The sequence below is a fragment of the Pyxicephalus adspersus genome, chromosome 3 (assembly GCF_032062135.1).
Source record: "Pyxicephalus adspersus chromosome 3, UCB_Pads_2.0, whole genome shotgun sequence".
NCBI lineage: Eukaryota > Metazoa > Chordata > Amphibia > Anura > Pyxicephalidae > Pyxicephalus > Pyxicephalus adspersus.
In genome coordinates, this window is record NC_092860.1 from 50,510,238 (window position 1) to 50,527,557 (window position 17,320).

At 35.9% G+C, this 17,320-nt stretch overlaps 1 protein-coding gene across 2 annotated transcripts in view; it reads left to right on the forward strand.

Annotated features, from left to right (window-relative positions):
* RNF38 (ring finger protein 38) overlaps window positions 1–17,320 on the forward strand; it is a 164,702-nt gene that overhangs the window by 92,770 nt on the left and 54,612 nt on the right. For both annotated transcript variants that reach the window (XM_072404543.1, XM_072404544.1), the window contains exon 2: window positions 13,574–13,644. In XM_072404543.1, coding sequence (XP_072260644.1) covers window positions 13,574–13,644 — 71 coding nt within the window. The remainder of the gene's footprint in view (window positions 1–13,573; window positions 13,645–17,320) is intronic.

The window sequence follows — 17,320 nt, forward strand, 5'->3', positions numbered from 1 at the left end:
CTGAGATCCGTGCATCCGAGGATGAGAGCTGCCGAGAGCTGGGCGGGGTATTCAAATCAGCCGGGCGGAGCAACCGGCTAAACACCTCTGGGGAGAACTATGCTAATGGGTGAAGTCCTTCAAGAGGAACTAACCTAAAAAAGTGCCTAAAACAAAAAAATACACTTACCTTCAGTCCCACAGGGCAGTCTGATCCATCTGAAGGTGTCTTGAATCGGGTCACGCGTCGTCCCGGCATCCGTTCCTTAGCTGGCGCGCTGGGTGGTGCCATCTTTACCTCTTCTTCATGGTTCCTCTTCCTACAAGGGGGAGAGTATCCTTAGTGCAGGTTTTTAAGATCCCTAATTTCAAAGTGGTGCAGATTTCTGTTCAGTCACAATTTATAATAGACTAGAGTTTCCTTATGACGTTTATAGATGTTTTCAAGTGTTTGGGGGCATTTGTGCGTTGTTTTTGGGCATTTATGAGCATTTTGGTGGATGTTTACCACCACATTCCAAACATATCTTTATCACTCAAAAACATGCTATCCACAAATGCGCTCTCACCCCTTTCCATTGTATTACAATCATTCATCACTCGTGGATCCACCAGGACAGATCCATGAATGACATTGGACAATACATAACAGAAAAAACTTTATATAGGGTTCACGTAAAACCCTATATAAACCTTTATTTACCTTAATTTACTCCTCCTTCCCCACCCTACCCCTATGTCTCTATTTTGCTTTATTTAAGTTGCTATATTTATGTACAGTAACAAAGTATGATCAACATAGGAAAAGGTACATTTTTTTTTTGCTTACTTTTTTTTGTTACTTGTATGTCTGTAGATTGCATAAAAATTATAGCAAACTAGATCAAGCAAAGAAAACCTAGTTTGTCCCAGAAAAAGATAAATGTATTTCTTATCTTACATAAGAGTTATTGTTGAATAAACAGGTCTTTAGCACAAATGAAAAAATTGCTCTGTTCCATAGGGGGTGTAGAGCATGTGTATAAACCTGCTGCTAGAGGAAAAAAAAAGTGATTTTTCAAAAGTGTGACTGTTAATAAAATGATAATTTTTATCATTAGGGATCTGATTTAGTTTTCATCGGTTTAGTATTTTTATTTTCTAATCATGTTTGCAGTGTAATCTGCACCCCAGTCACCACTACTCCGCTTTTTTTAATGATGCTTGCAGCAGTGACTGGAGTTGGTGTGCACCTCTGTTTTTAGATCTGTTAGAGAAAGTCGAGAGGTGCTGAACTGAAAATCATTTCCTGGGCATGAACAGACAAAAAAAAGCTAATGTATAAAAAATCCCTCCAGATCAGAAGGCCAACAGTACCAGACAGTGCTAAGTGTTAACAAGCCCTGATTATTAACATTATAGCTGGTATATAACGTGCCAACATTTTCTGTAGCACCGTACAAAATAAATCCATTTTTGGGCATCACAAAAATTAACAACTAGCCAATTAAATAATATGGGAGGTTAATTTGCTAATATAAAACAATAAAATGGTAGATCCGATATTTATTTATTACTAGTAGACCATAGAATGTGATTTTACAGCCATGGAAAGTTTCTACCACTGACGTTGACAATGTTATTAGGTTAAATTTAGCACAATCCATATTAGGATATATATCAAAAGAGCAAATTTATTGTTAATACAGAAATGTATGGCATAGTCAAATCCAGTACAAAGTATTTATGGACAAACACGATGTGAAGATGTCCCTTAGGTACTCTCCTCATAAGCTAAAAATATAATCATCATAAATAATATTTCAGTATGCGTTATTTGCAGTTTTACTATCCGTCTCCAAGTGAGGATGCTGCTAGTAGAATCTCGATAATGACATGTCAGCACGGATGTGTTAACTATTCCAGCTGTCTTCACAGGGTGGTGTATTGACTGGAATGTACAGCTCTGCAGAAAATGTAGTTAGGCTTATTCTAAGAATCTTGGGGATGGCAAATTCAAAGATTATTCAACTGCATTTTGAAAATGAAATCATTACAAAATCTATAATCTACTTGAACAGAAGCAAGATATTATTTATATATATATATATATATATATATATATGAATTTTTAATTTTGCATGTGTATTTAGGTGAAAAGCTAATGCACATGAGCTGTCTTTCTTTTGCTAAGACCCCAAAGCTAGATGTTTTCTGGATTTATAACACTAATAGAAGAAGTGCTTTATTGGTCCCATCACTGCACGGCTGTATATTACCACCTACTTACATCAGTAGAATAATATTCTCAGGCATGATTCTCTGCCTAGAGAATGATAGTATATGTTTTATTTTAGTATGGGTACCACTGGTCTACACTAAGAATTGGGATCCAATACGCAGGGTTTGTGATGCTGTAATTACTAGCCAATTCATGATCACATGGACTGTTTATCCATGTCTACAAACCTGTTTAGGTGTCACTGCCTGTTCCTTAAAAGAGAGAGATATTGTGATGTCTGAAGCTGTTATTTAAAAAAATACATTAAATAAAAATGTCTTTAAAATGCATTTTTTTTTTTTTTTTTTTGGTGAAAAACTGTATTTATTTAAACATAATAAAAAAAATAGTACCATAAAAGTAACAAAACCCATCATAAAATGATTTAGATAGGCCATTATGTCAGAGAATTTTTGTTAATCAGTTCATACTGACAATGCTTCATTTTGCTCAGGATATGGAGGCTTCAACGACTTCTTATTGTGGAGGGATTAAACATTATTTGATTTATAGTTTATTGGGATTCTATTTGTTTTACATAAATTAAATGTGTATAAAATCCCCAGGGGTAACTTTACAGGAATCGTTGATTTATTGTGAGTTAATAAGAATTAGTTAAGATGATGATAGGTAAAATCATCTTATATGACTTGAAACATAATTTGTGTAAACAGGATGTAACTAAACAGGTTCTTATTAATAAAAGTGTCTAAAAGAAGAATAGACTCAGTATTCTACATTATGGAAGATTAAAGTGAAACAACATAGACACTTCCATAAATAGGCCCAGCTTTGCTGATTTTTTTTCTTCTTCACTACCTTGCTTTGCTTTTTCACATTTGTCAAAAGGGAGTTTTGATTGGCCTTATTTATCACAGGGTCTTAGGATAATTCTCACTTTATTATTCCCAAGGCAATATGTGAGAACTAAATAAAGAATCTGATTGGTTGCTATGGGCACAGAGTTCTTGATTTAGACATTTGATAAAATAAATTAAATAATAAAATAAATTCAGACAATCACATCACAGTACTAGCCATAAAATCTACTAAAAAATACAAATGTACAAAATATCTGAAAAACAAATGACCAGTGTAATATTCTAAGGTATTGTATAATAATTTGTCAGATAAATGCTGATCTCCTATTCCCTCGAAGCCAGTTACTTTGAAATCTGTCTTCTCGTCTACTGCCCCTTCAAGCACATTGCGGGTGTAATTGTGTGCTTTGCCTCCAAGACAATATGTTTCCTATTTCCAGCTCAAATCTGGGCTTGCGTGTTTTTAGTATTTTTTACCCAGAACTAATAAAGACAAGTTTAGGCTTTTTTTTTATCTACCTCATTGACCTTTCTGATACCCCAAGATTAATTTCTTCAAAACACATGCTCCATTTGTTTGAGGACTGAACAAAAGATAAAAGCACAGGGCTTCTGATGTGAAGTTATAGAAAGGATGTGTGAATTACATGAAATGTGAACCAGTAAATCCATCTATTTTGTGTCACACACATTGTTATGGCACAAAAAAAGGGGTTCCTTCTGTTCTCACAGGCCCTTGTCAATGATTCCAACAAGTAAATAAAATTTGTTTTAGTTTTGTGTATTTAGTGTGCATCTTGATAGACCCTCTCCCTTACAGTCAGTTTCTTTTACAGTGGGTCACATGAATACAGATAGTCCCCGAGTTAAGGACATCTGACATACGGACGACTCCTAGATACGAATGAATGGGGCTTCCCTGCTCCTTTGTGTACAAGACGGAGGCTTAATGGGGGGGGGTTTACAGTTCTCATGATTTGCAGAAGAAATCTTTTGCATATCAAAGCACAGCTTGCTTACTTCCCTTACTTCCCTTACAGCTTGCTTACGTCCCTTACTTTAACATTTGCTAGATTGGAATTGCCAAAGGTTTATCAAATGCAGGTATTTCCACTACTAGCATAAAAAATGCCATTTAATGATATATTCAAAAATTCAGAGCTGCACTCATTTGTGTCTTTCTTTTTGCCTGACATCAAACTTTAAGTCACATTTGCCATTTGCTGACCATGCTCAAGTTTAACAGCTACCGAGTATGAATTGTTGACATAACAGAAACACTGCCGCAGTTGGTAAATCTAATTATTATCCAGCTGTTTTTTCAATTTCAAGATTTAGTGCTAGAATATAAGGCACAATACAACTTTGTAATTTCAGGGGTGTAGTTTCCTAAGTCTGTAGTGGGATGTGGAGACATGAATACACTCAACAGCAGTGTCCCTGAACTTGTATCCAAACACTGGCAACCTTACAGCCGAGCTCTGTAATCAAGCTTTTCCCCATGGCATTACTTTACTTAATACATATTGCTAAATTATATCTGTCCAAGCCAGCACCAAACTAATTATGGCAAATAGGCATTTTCATTTTTGTGTCAACAGCCCGGCTCTACTGTCCCCCGAGGATGTTTAGAATGCAGGTCTGAGCCTGCGATAGGCGCGTGGGCGGGATGTGTCCATACAGGGGACAGAGCCGCAGACCACCAGTTGGTGACCGCTGCTTTACAGGGTCAATAGTCATGTCATTAACTGTCCCTCAAAAGGGGCTCACAATATAATGTCCCTAAAATAGTCTAAGGCCAATTTTGGCCCTAGACTATTTAAGGGAATATTCTACAATATAATTTTTGGATTTAGGAAGAACTTCACACATTCACAGGAAAAATATATACTCTATAGAGTATACTCTATTCAGATATCAGCTTCCTGGCTGACATTTAAACCTCAGCCCCATTGGTTTGTCTTTTTTATTTCAACAACTAGGGAATTGTCTTAAGCTGCGTACACACGTGCAATTTTTGTCGTTGGAAAGGATCTTTCATGATCCTTTCCAACGACAAAGGACTGCACGATGCATGAATGGTGCTGTACATACAGCACCGTTCTGCTCTATGGATAGGGGAGGGGGAGAGCGACGGAGCGGCGCCCTGCTGCGCGCTCTCCCCCTTCCCTTTCATTAGGATCGGTCGTCGTTCATCGTCCGTTGACCCGCCATGACGGTCGTTCGGACGATGGACGCCGCCGACTGTACACACGCCAGATTTTCGCCCGATATCTGGCCGATGCCGATTATCGGGCGATAAAAATCTGACGTGTGTACGCAGCTTTATGCTTAGTGTTATTCTTTTTTTTTTTGCTTTGATATATTGCCTAAGCCTCCTTATAGTACTTATAGTACCAGTCTACCTTCAGAAGCCTGATTTAAAGTTTGTTATATGTGTTAAGAAGGAAAGATTGTATGCTGATTAAGTGGAATATTGTTTTCTATTGGTTGGAGGTCAGCTAATGAATGAAGGAAGGTATGTATCCCCATGGATTGCTGAAGAACTGGGCATGAGAAAGAAGCAATAGGAAGCTCACATCAGCCTCTATGAACAGATACTGTTAGATGGGATAGCATGATAAATGACATGGATCACTTCAAAATAGTTTTTTTTGCCTCTCATTGAAAAAATGCTGCAACACCTAATTATAGGTACGTCTGCACTCAAAGTTTTCTTTTGATCCCCCCTCAAAGTCCTATGAATACTAGTTAAGTCTGCCAGTGAAATTCACCTAATTCAGCCTCCTGTTATGGGTTGGCTACAATGCTGCTCTGCTTCTGAATTAAGAGCAGAGTTGCTACTCTCATGTGTAAGTGTCAACACCTCTCCTTGTTACTTCCCCACACTGCTACTAAATTTTCAGGGCCGTGCTGATAAAACCAGTAGGTATTATGCAAGTCACACAGCAAAGATGTGGACACACAACGGAATTGTGGAAGAAGAAAACTTCCACTCTGTAACGAAGAAGCAAAAAGTCCTAAAATGTGTATCACATAGCCATGGATTTGCATGATTACATTTGGGCTGTAGGCTGGAGAAGGGAGAGCTAGCTGGACATAAACTCTAAAACATCTTTGTGTATACATTTCTAAGAGTTGTACAATATAAAGTAATATAAAAGTAAGCATAATTATTTTTTTATTAAAAAAAAAAGACTTTTTGACAGTACTATAAGTTTCATAGGACTACAGGTAAAAAAGCTGATGACTTTTGGGTATATTGCTAAAACTAGTCTGGTTGTATTAACAGATGGTTCGTTAAAATGAAACTCTGGGCAGCCGACTATATTACCTGTATATAGAATAAATGTTTTTTTTTTTCTATGTATTTTTTGTTTTTTTGGAGTTTCACATTAGAGTTGTCAAATAATAGGATACATCACCGCCTATACACACCTTTACTGTTCATGTTAAAGCTTCTAACAAAGTCTACAAGTAGTGGTCACCAAAAATAATACCAGAAACCACCACTCTATAGGGCTTATCAAGCCTCATACCAAGCTGTATCTGTACCACTACAAGTGCTACAGTTCTGTTATGTTGTGGACGAGACTACACCTGTAATTCATAAACCTTTTTTATATATGTCTGATTCCTACATTTATTATGGTATCACATATCACATATTACCATTACAAAAATGTCTTGTTCCTTCATATTTATTGGTAAGGTAAATTTTAGTAAATATTCAAAATCCAATAAGTGGCCCCTACAACAATAAGCAAAATACTCAACAATCTTACATTGTGAAGACAATTTTAAAAAGTCATTAGAAATTGCCTGTACCTTCCAGATCCATTTTAGGAGAATAAAGACAGCAAGCGTCTCCTTATCTACCCAGCCAGAAAAGGGAGATAAGATCTGATGACTTAAAGCAAGATGTATCTAAGCTATTTATGGCCATGAAATGTTGAGTAACAAATAATTTTGTATATATCTTCAGACAGACTAGATAAAAAGCTGTGAAACACTCTTCAATTTACATAATTCAGTTGGATAATAATACCAATAATTCCAACCAATCAAGAAACAAGGAATAATGCAGAAGGAATGATATCCAGGCAGGCTTACTACACAGGCATATTTTGTAATCCTTCGCGTACAACCTTTGCGTTTAAAGTCAGTTTTTACACAGACTTTCACAACAGATATCTGGAGATTGCTAAAGAACTCCAAATGGAGAGATAGAGCAATAAAAAGCGTACATCAGCCTCTAGGTACATGTCTTATTAGATGGGATAACAAAAGGAATAGCAAGGTTTACTTTAGGGTTAAATTTAAGAAATAGAACATTTTATTTTATGTAAATGATTGTAAACTAACTAGTATGTTGTGATACAAGTCTTTGATATTAACACGTCACTCAATATAATGTTCAGGTCTCAACTATTGTCCAACAAACTGAATTCTGCAGGAAAGGTCATAGTTTTGCTTTGCTTAGTATTCTGTAGTGGGCCCATGTGTAGAGGTTAAACAGATGTTCTAAGAAGTATTGCACACATGATTTATTCCTCTGAAACACAGTCCTTGGTGGAAATGAGTATGAATGTCAAAGGAAATAGATAGTTATTACCAATGAGCGTTGACACGTGTCAAACTGCTGTATCCTGGCCATCATTATGAAAGTCTAAAAGTTAAAGAAATGCTGTTGTATTTGCAAGAACTTTGAACTACTTCATATCAACATTTATATGTGTATGTATGTGTATATATATATATAAAACATGTAATTGGTACATGAACATCTATTGCAATAGGCATGAAAATGCAAGGCCAACTTATATGGGAACCTCTACTTTCAAATAAAAACACCAAATAATGGCTTTAAAAATATGCTATATGAAAAAAAATACTGTATATACTCGAGGATCTACTTTTACCTTAAAAAAGAAACAAACAGGAAAACAACTGTGACTCAAGTAACCTAGGGCACAAAATGCAGGCGTCATTGTCTGCACTCAAAAAAGTTATCAACAGTTATCAATAAAAGTGCCAATAAAATGAATGTTAATAAATAAATATATGGTGTGTTATTTTTAAAACCTTTTTTTTTAATGAAGAAAAAATTACATAGTTACATAGTAGGTTAGGTTAAAAAAAAGACATAAGTCCATCAAGTTCAACCACTAGGGAAATAAACATATCCCAGATATAAAAGCCTGTGGAAATAGTTGATCCAGGGGAAGGCAAAAAATGTCATGAGGCAATCGGATTTTCCCTGGATCAACAGTCTGTTATCTTTACTTTAAATCCTTAATACCCAGTTATATACTGTGCTTCTAGAAAAGCATCCAGCTTTTTCTTAAAGCAATCTATAGTAGTTGCTGAAACCACTTCCTGAAGGAGCCGATTCCACATTTTCACAGACCTTACAGTGAAGAATCCCTTCCTTATCCGGAGCTTAAACTTCTTTTCCTCCAGACCCAAAGAGTGCCCTCTTGTTCTTTGTAAGGATTTTAAAGTGAATAATTGGGAAGAGAGTTCTCTATATGGACCACTTATATATTTATTCAGGGTGATCATATCCCCCTTAAATGTCTCTTCTGAAGGGAGAATAGATTCAGTTCAGCTAATCTCTCCTCATAGCTGAGCTCCTCCATTCCTTTTATTAGGTTAGTTGCCCTTCTCTGCACTCTCTCCAATTCCACAATGTCCTTTTTGTGAACTGGTCTCCAAAACTGGACTGCATATTCCAGATGCAGTCTGACTAATGCTTTGTACAGGGGCATTGCATGCTGTTATTAAGTTTATGATCTACCAGAACCCCCAGATCCTTTTCTATTTCTGACTCTCCCAAGTGTATTCCCCCCTAGACAGTATGCAGCATGCATGTTGTTAGCTCCCAGATGTATAACTTTACATTTATCTATAATAAATGTCATTTGCCACTTGGCTGCCCAATCAAACAGTACACCCAGGTCTGCTTGTAGATTATAGACATCCTGTATGGACTTAAATATATCCATGACAGTTTGGTGTCATCTGCAAACACAGAAATGGTACTTTTATTCTCAAACTCTATATTATTTATAAAGATGTTAAACAGTAAAGGTCCCAACACTGAACCCTGGGGTACACCACTAATAACCTTAGACCATTCAGAGTATGATTCATTAAATAAAACTCTCTGTATGCAGTCTTTAAACCAGTTCTCTATCCATTTACAGATTGGCTTTTCTAAACCTATTGACCCTAACTTGCATATTAACCGTCTGTGGGGTACAGTGTCAAATGCTTTAGCAAAGTCCAAGTACACAATATCAACTGCTATTCCATTGTCTACCTGTTTTACTTCCCCATAAAAAAAGATTAAATTTGTTTGACAACTTCTGTCTTTCTTGAAGCCATGCTGACTATCACTTATAATATTATTTTCTAGCAAAAACTCCCCTATGTGGTTCTTTATCAAAGTCTCCAGGACCTTTTCCAACTATGGACGTTAAACCAACTGGTCTGTAGTTACCTGGTAATGACTTTGCTCCCTTTTTGAAGATAGGAACCACATTGGCCTTGCGCCAATCAATTGGTACCATGCCAGTGACTAAAAAGTCTCTAAAATTTAGAAATAACGGCTTTGAAATAACCAAGCTCTCAATGCACTAATTGGGGACGTGACCTAACAACAATTTCGCCTTGACCTGCTCCACCACTTGCTGGGATTGCCCCTTATGGACCTCCCCAAGTCCGCCCGTCAGCTTATTACACATATTTTAGTGGCTGCTCGTACTCTAATCTCCACCAAATGGAAATCCAGACTGCCCCCTCTGTGGAGGATTTGTATGCTCGTATTCAAGACATACGCCTGATGGAGTACCTCACTGCCCTCCTCCAAAACAGGGTTGCGAAATTTGAACAAATATGGGAACCTTGGGATGCCTACTATACCAGTCTACAGGTTTAATATGTCGCTGGTTCCAGACTTCACTGTGCTTCCTATCCACCTGTTGTTTCTGTTGTTTATTTATCTGTTGTTTCCGTATTTTTATAGTCTATGGGGTTTGATAGGCCGGTACAGTACGGCCACTGTTTTTTTTTACTGTTACTTACGCCAGAGTTTTATGTACCATTATCGGATGTACCTATCACCCTGTATGCTGTGTTTACGAGATGTTTTGCTGTATAAGCCTGACTGTCTTTGTATGTGAAAATGTTCAATAAAAATTCAGTTTCAAAATAAATAAATAAATAAATAAATAAATAACCAAGCACAGCTCCTTGAGGACACTTGGATGTAATCCATCAGGTCCTGGTGCTTTGTCAACCTTAATGTTTCCCAACTGTTTCTCAATCATATTCATTTTGAGCCATTGTGACTCATATTTAAGGCAGTGACATTGCTATTATGAATTTGGACTTGAGCTCTGCCATTTTCCTTTGTGTACACAGAGTTAAAAAAAGTGTTTAGTAAATCTGTCTTTTCATTATCCCCAGTTACCAACCCAGAGACATCCTTTAAGGGGCCTACATGCTCAGATGTGATCTTTTTGCTATTAACTCCCCTAGTGGTAATCCCAAGTGTGACTCGGGGTGGGTTTTCCATACTAAAAGCGGTAATCCCGAGTCACACTTGGGATCGCTAAAATGATTAAAAAAAACACACACTTTGTTCCGTTTGCGTCCCCGGCGTCCTACTGGTCCCCACAGGTCCTGGGGACTCGTCTTCTCCCTCCGATCTCCAGCCGGAGGATGCAGAGACGTTCTCCGGGGTTTCCCAGTGACGTCGGTGTGGGCAGGAGGAGCGGCAGGAAACTCAAATAATTTTATATTGGATACAATACAATTCAATACATAGCTGTACTGAGTCCAATACAAAGAAATCTTGATATATATAATTATAATATATATATATATATATATATTATATATGCTACTGTACAGTTATATTACATGTATCACTATTTTTTTATTTTAACAGATTTTTGTGTTTTTTTATTTAAAGTTTATCATAAATGTATTGAATATTGGACATATTTCGGTGAGTTATGCCTTAGAATTATAGGCCTACAATGTAAAATAAATTACCATGCAAAACAAATGTAACTTTTTGGCGTGGAAATACAGACAGATTTAGAACGCTAAGGGGGTTAATATATTTTTAAAAGTTTGCGGTGTTTGCCTTACTTTCCTTTGCAATCTGTGTTTTATTTTGAAGATTTGCACATTTTATCTGCTTTTTACATCTTTTGGTATATTCTTTATAGTTTTAAAATGATGAAGGTGATCCTTCATTTTTATATTTTTGGAATGCCCCTTTCTTGTTCCTTATGGCTTTTTTAACATCAGCTGTGAGCCACATAGGTTTTATGTATATTTAAATGTATATTTTAATTTACCCTCTTAAATTTATTACCCATTGTAATAAATTTTTCAGTTTGCTTTTGTAGAACAGACTTGAAACATTCCCATTTCTGTTCTGTGTTCTTTGAGGACAATATCGTCTCCCAGTCCAAGTCACAGAGAGCCGCCCTTAATAATGGAAAATTTGCTCTCTTAAAATTAAATGTTTTTATCTTTCCTGTTTTTGCTTCCTGTTTACAGCTTACATTAAATGAAATCATATTATGGTCACTGCTACCCAGATTCTTTTACTTTCACATTTGTTATAAGCTCTGCATTGTTAGAAAAAACTAGGTCCAGCAGAGTATCATTTCTAGTTGGGGCTTCTATAAATTGTACCATATAATACCTCCCATGATTAAAACACTTCCACTTTTTGCTGCTTTTTCGATCTGTGCTAGTAGTCGATTTTCTGTTTCTTCCTTAGCATTGAGGGGCCTATAGCAGACTCCAATCATTAATTGTGTGTTATTCAAACCCACATTCAACTTCACCCATAAAGCCTCAATTAAAATTGCTCAGCCAGTTCATTGTTTTTCCTTCTTTTTACAGGTAAAGTATTTTGTACTTGAGCTGGGTATGATGGGTCACTTGCTCCTAAATAACCTTTTGTGCATTATTGGTAGACATCGGTAGATGGGGCCGTGTCCTCATGTAAAGTGTAAGAAGTGCTAATTTTGTCTCAGACGCAAGACTTTGTTATACCGTTTACATGAGGACACAGCACATTCTACTGGTGTTCAACAATAATATACACAAGGTTATTTAGGAGCAGATGAACCATCATAACCAGGTCAAGTACAAAATACTTTTCCTGTAAAAAGAAGGAAAAGTTAGTATAAAATTCAGCTTCTTTTTCTAATGGCAATTACAGATTAAAACATCCTGATATATATTCAAGTATATATAGTACTCACCCAACTATTTATTGAAGGTGCTGGTGACTTGACTAGGGGAGCAGAGCATAGTATACAATTTTTGATGGTTCTTAGCTCTGACCGGTGCAGACCTTGGCATTATGTTCCATTAATATATTCCATGATTTAATAAAGCTCTCCAAGGCTGGAGAGGATACACTTTCATCAGTGAAGCTGCATGATCCAGCAAACCTGGAATGGATTTCTAGCAAATGTTTTGAATCCTGGACCAGAATAATTTCAGGTTTGCTTGATCACCCAAGTCCACTGATGAAAAAGTATTCTACCCAGCCTTGGAGAGCTTTAATAAATCAGGCCTTTTATGTCCCACTAGTAACACCCCATATCTATTGTGTGTAAAACTCAGAATACCAATTCAAATATAGTACTCCAGTGTGTTTTGGGTTTTATAAAGCCCTCTATAAGTCACAAAATCTTAGGTACCTCATTTATGATAGTATTTTATGGTTTTCCGTTTTAAATTTGGCTTTTTTAATAAAATATATCCAATTTTTCCATTTTAATTCTTATGTTCTAGTTAGGTGTGAAAAGGGTTCTTCCCACACCCCTCTGTGTATATTGGAATCGAATCTTGCCATTGCAATCTTGCCATACTCAACAGACACACTGGGGGTTGATTTACTGAAAGAGTAGTAAATTTAAATGTTTGTAAATAGAATGAATCATGTTCACTTTTCAAATCCTATTGTATACATGATTGTTAGAAAGGAGAACACGGCTTCTCCTTACTAACTTTCACGTTGCCAATTGAATATGCTATACTTAGTTAATCAGCTCCAATGTCTAAAGTCATTGTCAAATTGGAATTAATAAATACCTTTTTCCTTTATTGAATCATGAGTAATTTAATTTACTGGGGAAAATAAATCTTGTAATCAAATACTTAGTTAGAAAAAATACATGGTGATATTATGTTTGAAATGAAGCAAGGGTTATAAATTCTGTATCTAAGTTTGAATTTTTTTTAGCAGTTTGTGTCTACATTGGGGTTGTATGCCCCTCACATTCTGTTTTGGTGACTATACAGAAAGTTGGGGCAAGTATCCTAAATGGGAACATTGTAAATAGTATGTGCTTCGGTCTTGGATCCTGGTAAAGGCACATTATATTTTGACTGATTGGAGGTGCCTCACTAGTTTTACTCATTTGTTACAAGGAATGATATATCTTTTTTTTGTTTTTGTTTTCTTGCGCAGGTCATTTGGGCCCCTCATTTCAGTGTCAGCCAGTACATCAAGACCACATATGCAACGATGACAGCGAAAAGGTATGGGTGCCCCTAAAAGCTCATAAATAACATGACAACCTTTCACACGTTAAAAAGAAATTCAATAATTGCTCATTACTTAAGCAATAACACATGGCAAGAAGTGCATTAAACATTTCAGCGCTCAGGCTGTGGGTCTGAAATGCCTTAAGGAGGAAGCCTTAACCTTTATTAAAGAATGTTTCTCATGAAATTCAAATATGTGTCTAGATATAAGCCAGTATAAACTATTGATGTTTGTATATCTGTCTGAGGATGCATGCATTATCAAAAAGCAAACAGAAAAGGATATGCAAAATAAATCTGAAAATATGGTATGGAGTGATGTTTTGAAAGTTATCCACTTTTCTGGAGTTATAGTCCAGCAAATATATACATATGTCTTGTGTGTGTGTATGTATGTATGTATCTATCTATGTGTGTGTGTGTGTGTGTGTGTGTGTCAGAGATCATTAAAACTGTTTTGTGATGGTTATTTCAGAAATAATTGACAGCAACCATGGGGAATTTTAACTCTCCTGCCATATTTGCAAAACAATATTTACACTTTTCATTTAAGACCATCATTTACAAGTTGTATATATGTTGTTTCAGTATGTATTTCCATTAGTGCTCGCTAGCATTGTTTTGGGTTGATGAGTAGATATCGGTGCATGGAGGTTAAATGCTACATTGTTTATATAGCTTGACCAAGGATATAGTGACCTCATAAAATATAGTTATATTCCTTTGTTTTCGTTTTTTCCTGAAGCCAAAATGATATTTTCAAAAGAAAAAAGTCAGTTGATAGGAAATAATTAAATAGACTATCAACAATAAAAAAATGTTCTCTTATGACACCCTCATTCCCCAAGTACTAATTGATGCTGATGAAAAAGTGTTGTTGTTTTGTTTTTTTATGTTTTTTTAATATGGTTGTACCCTTAATTTTATTTCAGATTTAGACAGTTAAGGAATGGTCCACAGAAGTGGAAGATGAAAATATTTATTTGCCCTTTAAATTTGTCTAGCATTTGAAAGTAACTAAATCATTAATGTGGATGGGAATATGCAGAAAAGCATTAAAACTCTTTAAAGCCACTGACTTCGAATGTCTCACCAAGATGAATGAACAGATAGATTTTAGAAGACAAATCCACTAAAAACTGATTAGTCTAGTTTTATTTGAATGCACATAGCTTGATTGCTAAACCAAGTTTCCCTGCACATCTTGTACATAAAAACAGCTCTACAACATTTAGATGGCTGAACTAAAAATAACCAACATTATCAATTACCAATCCTTAGTGACTTTATCTATTACCAATTCTTTGTGACTGTGTGCAATTTTTAAACTATGTAAACCCTAGTGTAGTAAATTAATTAAAAGTCTCCTCACAATAAAATGAAGTAAAAAAATAGACAAAAGTGCACATATTATATCTATTTAAAAGTGAAATAATTCTTCAATATCAATGGTCTACCTTCCTTTGTGCTCCTCCCACAAGCTTGACATCAAACAAACTCTTATTGACCTCGGTATTTAGTTACTGTGGGTGGGCAAACTTTTTAGACTACTAGGCCATTTCAGGTCAAGAAGGCACGCTAGGCCATAAGTAACAAGGTGTCCAAGGAAAGGTTTTTTACCAACCGTGACTGCAAGCGAGCAGCCTCAGTCTTCTGCTCATCCGCGGTGTAGTCTCTGTACATGTGCTTGGAATCGAAATGCCCCTTGAGATTCCACCGCTTGAAAGTGCTGTTGGTGTCGTTGCCCACTAAACACAGGGCTTTGTTGCCGCAGTGGACGAAGAATAATTTGTCAGTCCATTCTGGATTGAAGACGCAGTGTTCGAGGTCAACCTTCCGGAGACTGGTAGCTGTGCGTTGCTTCTGCTCTTTAGGCATAGTAATTGAGGTTACTGTGCGGGAACTCGATGATATTGATGATGTCGTGGGAACTCGTGATAACAAGACAATTCAATTAGGCCGGATCCAACAATAAATTACTGGGGGGGGGGGGCATTAGGCCAGACTGGAATACTGACTAGGCCGCATCCAGGCTAAAGGACGGAGTTTCCCTACCTCTGTCCTAAGTGAGGGTCAAAGTAAATTGAGAAGCTACATCTGTAAAATTCCAAGATGAATTACTCCATAATCTCCATCTAGAGAGGTTATTGGAGACCTGTTTTTAAATGTTATTTACATGTATGTATGTATTTATTATTATTATTATTAGTAATAGTAATAATAATAACAATATTAATGAACAGTAATAAACTGTACCCTTTTCTATTAAAGAATTGTATATTGTTGTTGTGTATTTGTACACAGCATTATTATAAAAAAACAAGAAATGCAGTAAACCTTTAATAACACTACTGTATGAAATCTTTAGTATTATGTGTGCTCAAAAACCCACATCCAACTATGAATATAATGCAATCTACCAATGATGAAATTTGTTTAAAAATGATACAAAATTTAAATTGCATGCTGACATACTATTTCCTTTTACCCAATTTGGGTATAAATATGCAAAGGTTTCAATGCAATTAACAGGTTTTGTGATGCTTCACACTGTATGAGTTTTATTTTTTTACCAGCCGTTTCAGGCTAGAGAAAACTTGAAGATTAGATAACTCTGTATAATCACAGCTATATCTCAGATAACTCAATTTATGACAGGTCTCTGAAATGATATAACAGTACTTTAGTTTTAAAGCTAACTTGGGTTTTAGTTTTGTTGTATGAAATGAATATTATTATTTTAATGGCATATGTATTGTAGTTTTAGTGAGTAGATTTTAAATGGTGGCTATGTATTTTATCTTGGAAAAAAATTGTATTTAAAAGTGAAAAGAAATATTGCCTGTGTTTGCCTAACAAATTAGAGTATGTTGGAATATACGAGATAGGGCAATAAATACAATCGTTTTCTCCAATGTCGACATATATCTGCCACAAAGCATATTCAGTTTAATTAGGACTGGAGCAGTTTTGTTAAACCCTGCTGTGCCTAAGGCAAAGGATTTTCTAGCAATGTCTTATCTTTGCTTTGATTATATTTTTGTCTTGCAGTCAACTTGATAATGCTAAGAGACATAAATAGAAAGAGAAACAAATCTTTACTGAAGGCATTCTATCCAAACTATAAATATTTTAGATATACAATAAAACATGCTAACCATATCTCTATATATCACACGTGTGTAAGAGCCTTATACAACATATGGCAGTTTTCCCTTGACATACCCTGAACCAGTGTCTACAACTGGCTCCCTAGGTTTTTAAAGGAAACCTGTAATTTAAAAGTAATGCAGGATTTCTAAAGTAGTTTGGTTGGTTTTGTGCACAAAGACAGAGAAATTGATTCATTTAAGGAGCTGCTGTAAGACTGACAGGGCAAAAAATGGTTCTCTTTTTTTATTTGATTGAGTAGCTTCATTAAAGTAGCAGTGTGATATTCACCACTGGTTCAATTATTGTACTGCACACTGACAGCTTTTACTACTTGATAAACGTTAGGTTCTAAAGTAATAAAATAGAAAAAAAAAACATGAACGCCACTTCCCCAGTCCTACTCTGCCATATTTTCCGGTTGTAGTTGGGGCAAGTGTTAAGAGAACCATTTAGAATGTAGTTACTTTTTTTCTAAGAATCTGTAAAGTTTTTAATGGCAATAGTGATCACAGGTCTT